Raw genomic sequence first — 11,322 nt, 5'->3', positions numbered from 1 at the left:
ACACACACACACACACACACACACACACACACACACACACACACACACACACACACACACACACACACACACCAGTCCTTCGCCCACCTCTAATAACGGAGCAATCAGCCCCTCACTCACTCACCTTGTCAGAGATAAGAAAGAGAAGAGCACTGCACTGCACTGACTGTTTCAGCCAATCAAAACTAATTGTTGCCTGGGCTCCACCAATCAAAACGAATCATTGACCAGCTTTTCACGATAATTGCCCCCCAAGTGATTGCATGAGGCGAGGCATCTACTCCACCAGGCCCCCTTGATAACACCACGCTGTGTGCTGTTTAATGTGCAATCACTCCTATGACTGTTGTGTTTCAGGTTATCTCTATAACTGCTATAGCCATTTACACTTGCTATTTACATATACATTCTTTCTGCAATTTTGATAATAATAAGGTGGAGGCTCCTTTTTTAAACTTTTTTTTTTCAAGGTTTGAGTGCTGTTATTTGTGCAATGTTCACACATGCTCATGAGATGATGAGGTGAGGTGTGCAAATGCTGTGTTTACAACTGCGAAACTAGCCTGGTGTCACTTTATTCATGGAGCACTACTGTTACTACTGGTGGTACAGTGGCACAACTTTATCATTCACTTAGTATTGCACTTACATTATGTTGATAATTTATACACAGGTCGTGCCACGTGTACTGTAGGTAGCTAATGAGGTAGATACACTGTAACATTGACACCATAGAACATACTGTTACCAATTATTTTTCCCATAGACTCTCTCCCTCTCATATCTTAGTATTGTTTTCCTCAAATTGACTTCTAGTCCTATGCAGTAAGCAGTAGAGGACAAACAGAACCTAAAGCCGGCTCTGACATTTGCTGATATAGCGTTTCCATCTATGCTTAATATGAAAACATTCTGGATGTTGTTGTTGTTGTTGTTGTTTACAAAGCCGATCAAACCTGCCAGAAAAAAAATGTCATACCTGAGTCACGTGAGAATAACCATATATGGTATTACGTCAAAACTGTCCAGCTATAACTACCAAAGGTCTAGTCTTCCTCTGTGTGTACTTACAATAACCGTTCATCTTGATGTGGTTATAGCTTTTAATTTCACAATCAGGGTAGGCCTACACACTTAAATGATATTCATGTCTCACATAAGATTATTTGTCTCACAATTGTGCGTTCAGTACATGATTATATGTTGAGTATGATTTTTATGTTGTGTTTCAGTACATGTTTATACTATGTTGTTATTATATGTTATGTTGATAGTAGAATGTCATACACCTCACCGGTATCCAAAGAGAAGTGAGAGAAATGCACCTATTGCAAGAAATGCACCCATTTCTATGAAAAGAGGAAGCATTTTCAACATAGAACACCTTTAAATCAAACATACAGTAGGTTTTGAATGAATCAGCCAGACACATCTACACACATTCAGTATTCCTCCTGCATGTGTCAATTACAGTGGCAAACTAGCAACACAATTTCCAAAGTACAGCATACTGGAAATGTATCAAGATATCACAGTTATACCATCAAAGCTGTGTGTCCACTCCCAGCCTTAGTGTGAAGTTTGATGTTTATTTATTTAATAAAGAGACAGCATATTACTAGCATATAGAACAAAATGCACTACATATAAGATTATAGCCATACGGCTAGTTTCCATCTTTTGTCTTTTGTTGAAGAAAGGAGAAAACACCCTGACTAAAAGCGCTCTTCCTAAATGGGAATGGGGTTTGATCATTATAATCGAGGAACGAATAAACCAAGGAACAATCTAAAACCATCTTACACTACAGTTAATAAAGGTTAAAAAAGGTTACAGTCTAGTATATCCTCCAAACATCACTGCTTACCCTGGTTGTGAGAGTCCCAATATGAAAAAAGACAATGCATGATTATATAGACACATTTTTGCCTCAGTGTATTTTCCAAACACAGCTACGGCCATCTCTTGAAAGAATATGATTCATCAAGCATGGGAAAATGTCGAAGCCTTCCACTGGTTAAGTTAAAAAAAAAAAAAAACATGAATATGAAGTGCCTGTAACACATCTAAAAGATTAATCAGATGTGTGTGTCTGGGGAGGGGTTGGGGATTCTTGTTTTGAATGATGTTCACGAGCATGCATAATGTTTAGTATGCTGGAAATGCCTCAGTCTGGATCAGTGATGCATGGTCAGTTCAGTTGTGATTCACAGTGCCTGCTCTGCAAATTGCATGTTCAGTATATTATATTATATATATATAATGCAAAAAGAATGTTTAGTTTGTATAAATATCACACAAATATATATATATGATATCTATATTTTGGTCTATCAGTAAACACAAGCTGCCAAGTTGGCAGTCCACTGTCTCCACATTGCCATCTGTCTCTGCTGTCTTTGCTGGTTTTCGAGCCTCCTCTTCCTCCTCCTCCTCCTCCTCAATCCTTCCTCCTCCCCCTCCTCCTCATTCTCCCCGTCCTCCTCCTCCACCTCCCCCTCCTCCTCCCTCCTCCCCCCCCTCCTCACCTTGGGAATCGAGACAGGAGGGTAATGATGGGGAAGAAGCACACAGAACAGTTACAATACAGTACACTTGCCTGCACCCTATGGTGTCTGGAGGAGACCGCTCTAGACGAGCCCCGGTGAAATCATTACACCAAGAGAGTCAGGATCAGCAGGGAAGCTGATGCGGGGAGGGGGGGGGGGGGGGTCAGTTGTTCCGGTCCCAGGGAGAGAGGGGGCCCAGAATTAGGTCCTCATTACATTATATGCACTGGGTAGGGGGGCCTTTCGGATAACTTCGTCCCAGGCCCAGGTAAAGCTGTCAGTGGCCCTGAGTATCGGGCACAATTAGGAGGACGTCACACGTTGTGTGAGTGGATATGAATGAGTGCAAGGACGCTGCAAGGAAGCCAGCCTTCACTGCAAGCAATCCTTTCGCTTTAAATGCCAACAAGATCACAGATCACATGTTGTGTCATTGCAGTCCTGTTTGGTGTCAGGATTTTGAAGAGGGCATGGGGATGACTAGCCAGGCCTAATTTTGTCGAATTTGTTCATTCAGGCAATGTTGCATTACAAAGATAAAACAAAGGGGGGAAAAGGCTGTATACTTTAATCATCTGTGTGCTACTTCATTTTTATCATGTATATATCATATATACCATATTATTCAAATTATGAAAATATGTATTAAAATATGTAGACTTAGCCAAAGAACTGCGAGAATGTCAGAAATGGTCAGAAATGGATTGGGTATAATATCATAGTCTACAAACCCCAACTCTGGTGAAGTTGGGACGTTTGGTAAAATGTGAATAAAATCAAAATGTTATCATTTTCAAAACATTCAATCCATTCATTAGATGGAGAATATATTAAGACATATTATATATTAATATTATATAAGACAACATATTAAGTGTTAAAACAGAGAAAAAATATTGTTTTGGGGGACATATGTACTCATTTCTAATTTGATGACTGCAACACGTCTCAAATAAGTTGGGACGGGGATCAGCGGAATGTAATAAACATCCAAATAAAATAAAACGACAAAGAAGAACATTTCAAAATGAATTGTACTGTTGGACAATATGAGTGTCCAGGTATAAGACCATCACAGAAAGGCTGAGTCTCTCAGAATTAAAGATGCAGAGGGAATAATTACCATAGTTATTACATACATTTTAATTCCCTTTGATTTACCATGATTGAGTGTATATAAGACATATTTATGTCTTTAAAATTATTGTATAGGTTCATGACATCATGAAACATATATTGGCCGAAGTCTCACTCTAGAACTAGAAGAAGAATTACAGCCATTGAAAATTGACCCATCATTTGACCATCAATTTACACTTCATGTGTGCAAATGATAGAGGGGTTTTACATTCTGCACCCGAAATCACTTGAAATAGACCCAGAAGACATAGGAAACTGTCCTTTTCTTACAGAAGTCAACAGAAATTGCAGAAGTCAAGTCTTTTTGAAAATAATATAGACTTGCATATCCTTTGCTACGGTGAAAATCGACCATCCAACTTGAGTTAGTGCTAACTTCAAAAGTCAGCCTCCATGATGGCAATGGTGGTGCAGTAGTGCATTGGTTAAATTGTTCTCACTCAACTGTAGAGTTACATACAGTGCTGAATGATATAAATGGGTTTTAAACAGCATGAAAAGTCACTCATGCATTATATTTTGAAGGGGGATCTTCAATTACTGCCACATAGTAAGGACAAATTGCATTCTCTGCTAAGTTTTAACAGTTTAACTCCATCATAAGGATCAGCAGGTGATAAAATGGTGGGCTTTTGGTCAAGACCTGTCACACTGAAAGCACTACAGAAAGGAAAATATTGCAAAACATGACGAGGAATACACCCATCATTTAAGCTGGTGAAATCATTTCCAAGATAGGAATTAACACTGTTTTTTTTTATATAAAATCATCTCATCGGTTCATGTAATTAACTGTTAAGTGTTGTCTTTTGTTTTGTTTTTAGTCTTCCTTGACATTTGCTGCCTTTTATTGTCCCGTCCCAACTCTTTTTGAGACGTGTTGTTTTTACATATTCATGAATATCACCCAAAACATTTGGTCAGTTCTGATGGCTGATATGTTTTCTTTGTGCCGTTCTCCATCTAATGTAAGAATCAGAAGTTTTGAAAATGGCAGTATTTTGTTATTATTCACAATTTACCTTGTGTCCCAACTTCTATGGAGTTGGGGTTTGTATTTAAAAATATATCATATTATAAATATATAATACATATCATATTGACGATATGTGATATTGATATCATAAAATACCCACGAGTATTTGATAGGCTAAGAGTCTGGGAGGGATTTACGAATGGGGATGAGGGAAAGGGAACCTAGCAGCATCTCGAGAGAGTGCGAGAATAATGGAGCTTGATGATGTGGCGTCATCATTGCCTAGTCACTCTCCTAGCAACAGGAAACATCTGTTTCACTGAGGACCAATGAGATTGCGGGGAAAATTGTGTTGTTGCTCGTTTCTGAAAAGAGGATATTTTAAGACCTGAGAGAGTGTGCCTTACTCGCTGTGGGGATTATCAAAGCGACCGTGCGGAATCTGGGTGAGGACCCGCGGTCGCAGTCAAGAGCACGGACGGCTTGTAGGCTACATCTTGGGCTAAAGTTGCACCACCAGCCACAGGGAAAACCATCTTTGCTTGCTGTTGCGCCTATTTCCACTGTCTGGAGACGCGTGAGAAGACTGCCATTCCAGTGTAGCCTACAAGGGGATAGCCTACTTTATAAGGCTGTCTAGAAGGTATTTTTTCCAAAGTATTTAGTCCTGCAGAAAATGATGTTGTATTTTGCATGAGTTGAACTTACGCGCACGGGAAATGTATTATTACGCACAACACAAGTTCTTATTTTGTCCACCCACATGTTGCGCGCCCTGCGTAATTTCTTGCGTTATAAGGAGGTCAGTTTACTTATAGCCTACGAATAACATGGCAATTTACTGCCAGCCGTGAGCTTTGGATAAGCAATGAATTATGCAGTAGCTAACACTGGAAACCAGTTCATTGTTGCATTTGGGAACATTTAATACTCATTCAACTCATTATGTCATCTTCTCTCAGGTGCGTAGGTAGCCTATGTTGTCACTCGGTGGTGCTCGTTTACTCACTTAGCCTAGTGTTCTCATTGGGTTTCATCCACCCACTCATTCCCAGGCAGTACACACAAACATTATCTCACCCACGCACCTCCTCTGTGCCCCGTGACAAGACAACGACGCTATTTAACCTGTTTATGGCTGGGCCGCCCCCGAGCGCGGTTCCCTAGCCGCTATGGTTGCACAGATAAAATGTAAAAACAATATGGCATGCAGCTTTGAGAGAGGGACAGAGGCATAGCCTACACATCTCGGTAGTGGAGTGAATACATGAAGCAGGAATCTTTTCATGTCGTTAACATGAGTGTGGTTGTTCTTTCTGCAGAGGCCCAAAAGAGATCTGAATTATTTTAGAATGAAGAGAAATTAATGTTGGAGAAATAAATGTTTTCTCTTTCTGCTCTGCCCCCCCCCCCCCCCCCCTCTCTCAGCCGTGGAAGTGCAATGAGTGAAAGTCTGTGGCGTAAGACCAAGGAGAACAGGAGATCCTTTGGAAGGCGTTTGGCTTGTTTGTGTGCGTTTATCCATCTCGAGGTAAGCAACATCACCTCCACCATGATCATGATGTGCCTCTAGTCTACTCTAACTATACATTTGCATGGATGGATTGGTGAATTGAGCAGAAGCTTACCGATGGAATCAAGCTAAATGTGTCAGTAGTACCCTTGAGTTGACCTGCTGCTGGTCTCAAGTGACAAACAGATGATAAACCCCTCTTTGCATCTGCACTTGTTGTTCTGTATATTTCCTGTGCACTTTGTATCTGCTAGTGATTTTGGCTATGATGATATCCTCGTTTGAAAGTCGCTTTGGTTATAAAGCGTCTGCCAAATGCAATGTAATAATGTAATGTAATGTAATGTAATGTAATGTCCCTTTCTTCTTGCTTGTCAGAGCACCCTTGTTAATTCTCCCTGAGAGGCGGAAACTCTTAACGACGTCGAAAGTTGCCTACTTCAAGAGGAAGTATGCGGAGGAGGAGGACATTCATGGAGCCCTACACGGATATCTACAAAAAGTGAGTCCGCTTGGATTTTACTACCACTGAGTAATACATGGAGTTCACCATGTTTATAAACACGATGTCGTGAGGAGGGGCAAGACACTGGCAGCCAACCACCTGAGCTAATTGTTTGACCGACATCAGTTTACAACAATCAGAGCTAGAGTCGCGCAGCCAGGAGGAAACAAAAATTTAGAACCCATGTATACATAGAAACAAAATGCACACTTGACATCTGCAATGAAATCTGCAGCCTCAATAAAGATATCACTGTACAGACTGCAAGTGTGCAGGTTTGTTTCTGTCTCCTCATAGTCTTAACTTAATCCTTGCCACATATGAGCGCTGACCTTTGATTCCTTCATTAGGATACCATTGAAATTGGTTGTCCAAACATGCTAGTCTGATTTTTCTACACCACTCCCACCCAAATCCCTTCCTCCCACTCCCCACAATGTCGAGATAGATTTTCAGCCACTCGCTCAGTCATAATATTGATCAGTAGACCCAGGTACAATGATCTGCTCGTAATCATCACTTTGTCCCTGTCTGAAGGTACACATTGGCACAGTCATGCGCGTACCTAGGTTGCATGGTGGCCCTTGTCCCACGTTGCATACCAAAGATGGAACAGATGTCCTTCATTCACTATTTATATGAGCGTATTGTCCTACTGTGCATAGTACTCTGCCCTTGGTATCCCAAGATAGAGAGTAGGCCTATCCTTCTGTGCCCTTCGTCTTTGCATCCAGGTGTGCTGTGCTTGCTCTTATTTCATCCTCTTCTTTCATCCCCATGCTCATTTTTTTTGTCAGCCTCTCCGTTCTCCTCCAGTGCATGTGTATCTAGGGCTAGGCTATTTCACTATGTCTCCTGTGGTTTCCATTATGAAGGAGAAAGTCCCACTGGGAAAGACCATTGTCATTGTGACACACAGCACACCGCAGCAATACAAAATTGCATTGTTAAATCAACACCTAGAGAGTCGATTTAACATGTTCTGTATTGCATTTGGTCCCAGAGTACTCTGCAAGTGTTGAACTAACACTGCCTAACCTATGGGATACAATCCTGACTCCCTAACCACCAGTGGTGTAGTCTACTTTTTTATGGTGGGTATACTGTATATTGGAGCATTTTTGAAGTGGGTATACTGTATATATTTGTGCCATTCAAAATAATGGAGCAATCAATTTTAAGTGGGTATACTGAAATCCCTGAAATTTAGAAGTGGGTATACTCCGTATACCCGCGTTCTACGTAGACTACACCACTGCTAACCTCTTACTCATGACTGTCCATCACTGTCTCTAGTCGTCACCGGCTGTGTCCCTCACAAATAAAAAGGAACCATTTTAATATTTCACAGAGATTCCCCCTGTGTCTGTGATGTGTGTGGGGAGTGGAATAGCAGTTTGATGCCATTCATATTATGTCAAACGTATTATCGCGCACTGTGTTCACTTGTTCTTCTGCCGGGCAGATGCTTAGTGTCTGGCTTGCATCCTCTAAATAAAAGCAAAAGCTGCAGCTTCTCAATCATCCAAGTCAATTTAGAAATGCCCATTGTCTCTGTATCAGTATCGGTATCTGGAGCTGAGATGTTTCAGACACTGGTGTCCACTTCTGTAAAGCTTGTCCCTCCTCATGGAGTTGTTATGTTTCTTGATGCATTCCATTTCTCATTCTCATTCTCATGTGCTCTCTCTCTCTCTCTCTCTCTCTCTCTCTCTCTCTCTCTCTCTCTCTCTCTCTCTCTCTCTCTCTGTCTCTGTGTGTGTGTGTGTGTGTGTGTGTGTGTGTGTGTGTGTGTGTGTATGAGAGAGAGAGAGAGAGAGAGAGAGAGAGAGAGAGAGAGAGAGAGAGAGAGAGAGAGAGAGAGAGAGAGAGATGGTCCAAACTCGTAATGACCTTCCTCTTCTTCTTCTTCTTCTGGCAGCACCTGATACTCCGTGAGGAGCGCAGCTGCATCCTGCGCCTCTCCCTGGAGAAGTTGCGTTTCCTGGAGGACCCTGAGGCCTACCTGCGGCGCTCCGTCCTCATCAACAACCTCCTGAGGAAGATCCACCATGACGGTGAGGAAGAGCCAGGAGAGGAAGAGGAGGAGGAAGACGACGACGAAGAGAAGGACGAGGATGAAGTGGACGAGGAGGACGAGAGGAATGCAGAGACTCCAAAACTCTTTTACTCCAGCAGGAAGAGACTGAAAGTCATGGTTACGGCAGCTTCTGAATGTGACGCGCAGAACTTTCGCTACGCTAACATGCCGGGCTACAGGCTGGTATCGTACACCTCCTCTGGCAGCACGGTGTGCCTCTGTGGGCTCGGCAGCTGTCCAGCCCTGGCCCCCTCCTCCAGGCATGGAGCTCCTCTTCTGGTTTATGACTTGGACGACCATGGGTGAACATGGATGGCTGTGCAACTTGGCCTAATTATTCGACTACGAAATTAATGAAAAATAAGACGTTGCTATGGAAGCGGTGCACGCTTAAATGACTTGTGTTGACAAGGTGTTGTGTGTCAGAGCTGTTGAAGAGGAGTAGGAGGAGGAAGATGATGATGATGGTGATGTGTTGCTTGGAAACTAAGGGCCAGCTATGGAGTATGAACCATAGCAACTATAAGTGTTTCTAGGAAAGACTGCCCAGAACCACAGCCAGTATCAGGGTCAGATTTTCACATCTCTCTCTCTCTCTCTCTCTCTCTCTCTCTCTCTCTCTCTCTCTCTCTCTCTCTCTCTCTCTCTCTCTCAAACACACACACACACACACACACACACACACACACACACACACACACACACACACACACACACACACACACACACACACACACACACGTTATGCCTGTCAGTCTCTTGATCTAGTTTTGCATATGTGCTATGATGACTTAACTGTTGTTGTTTTAACGCCTTTCTGTATGACTTGCAAAAAATATATATTTAGGCTCATGTGAATTATGATGCTCGTTTTTTTCAGGGATAGATTGAACTCTTTAAAAGCCATGCACATGTGTTTCTTTTCATTTACTCAATGTTTAAGTGCTTTCTTTTTTCACACTTTGTCTTTGAATGTACACTACACAGACTCACAATGAAAACAGTAACACTGCCAAGAAGGGAATAACTGTAGAGTACAGGTTCATCAACGGGCTTTTTGAGTGAAGAGAGTGTAGAGAATCACAAATCTCCAAACACTGGTTTGAAATCAGTGGTTTATAAATATGGGGCAGTGGGAGATCACGTTTCTCATCTGTTAGCGCGGATCTCCCGAGCACCCACTAGCAGTCCTCTACTGCCTCCCAGCGTTTTCCACTAGGCCTATAACAGCTACAGAGAATTTCTGTCTGAGACTGGTCTTGGAGCAATTCAATCTTATAACCGCTGTGGACATCCGCGATGCCGTTCAGACATTTTTAAATCATGTTTGTCAAATGTGTTGTTTCTTTGTTGACTGCTTTTAAAAAATAACCTTGAACATGTGCATATGAGCCATCTGGCTAAGCAGAACGGACCTTTCTAATACAGTCAGTGTGGTTTCGTTTGTCTAGTCTATAGGCTATTCTGGACACATCATTCATTATTAATTATTTAGGCTACCTGCGCATTCGTTGCGTTATCACACAGCCAGTTGGGAGGGGATTAATTATGGCGACACATTGTGGTCGCTATGTCCGCTGTTTAGCCCACAGTAGCCTATCCAACATTTTCCAGCATTATTTCGAGGTGATAGAGTAATGCTGGGACCCAGTGGTCTAATCAATACAAACGTATGCGAAAATTAAAATGTTTGTGTTTTTCGTCTTTGTGTGATTTATACATTTGGAACTATTAGGATCAATCTTTTTGGATTATATGGGCACATTATTTTTCTTACTCTCAAACTGGGCGCTGACACCCGTTGTTTATGACGCAATTGACAGTGCCGTGACGTCATAAACCAGGAGCAATACAAGGTAGCCAACATAGGAAAAGGCTCAGAAAACTTTATCACTGTCAAGGAGACACACGGATCTCGACGGCAGTGCCTTTGCCTTTGACAACAGTTAACAGTAAATATTTTCAACATGTTTGATGCAGAAATTAAGCCCCCAGCCTGGGCCAGGGTTGGCATGGAGATAACTCCAAGAGAGATGCTCCAGTTCTTCTCGGTCAAAGAAGCACTGCAGTCATCCAGCCAAGAATATGGATGGTCCACATGCCTCTCCTTCCTAGGACTGGTGACAACGTTTCTCTTGATCTGTTACCTATGGATTTCCAAGAGGAGGAATCAGAAACTGAAGGTAGGCCTACACTACTAACACAGCACATAACATTCTTGATGTTTGTAAATGACTAAAAACAACAACAGAAATGCAACATTCGTTCCCCCTGTCCTTTGTCAATTAACTTTTTGTTCTTCCATTCTCAACTGCTCCAGGATGACGCTGTTCCAGTGAAGAAGAGAGAGGTGGTGGTGGTGGAGAAGAGGCTCCATGAGGAGATCTTGGCGAGGATGAGCCAGGCGGAGGAGCGCGTGAAGGCCCTGGAGGAGTTTGTGCTGCTGCAGCTGGGCCAGAAGAAGGCCATGAAGTGCGCCGCGATGGGAGACCAGGACGCCTAAAATCATCTATGACTTATATCAATATACGATGGGCATATATACAGTATAAATATAGC

General features: G+C 42.3%; 1 protein-coding gene across 1 annotated transcript in view; it reads left to right on the top strand.

Annotated features, from left to right (window-relative positions):
- Window positions 1–9,384, top strand: part of LOC134469849 (uncharacterized) — a 12,162-nt gene extending 2,778 nt beyond the window's left edge. The window contains exons 2-3 of the mRNA XM_063223877.1: window positions 6,557–6,680; window positions 8,605–9,384. Of these exons, the coding sequence (XP_063079947.1) occupies window positions 6,557–6,680; window positions 8,605–9,069 (589 nt within the window). The 3' untranslated portion in view covers window positions 9,070–9,384. The remainder of the gene's footprint in view (window positions 1–6,556; window positions 6,681–8,604) is intronic.
- The last annotated feature ends 1,938 nt before the right edge of the window (window positions 9,385–11,322 follow it).

The sequence above is a fragment of the Engraulis encrasicolus genome, chromosome 19 (genome assembly GCF_034702125.1).
Source record: "Engraulis encrasicolus isolate BLACKSEA-1 chromosome 19, IST_EnEncr_1.0, whole genome shotgun sequence".
Lineage (NCBI taxonomy): Eukaryota > Metazoa > Chordata > Actinopteri > Clupeiformes > Engraulidae > Engraulis > Engraulis encrasicolus.
Note: the sequence above shows the minus strand (reverse complement) of the source record. Positions and strands in the feature narration are given on the sequence as shown.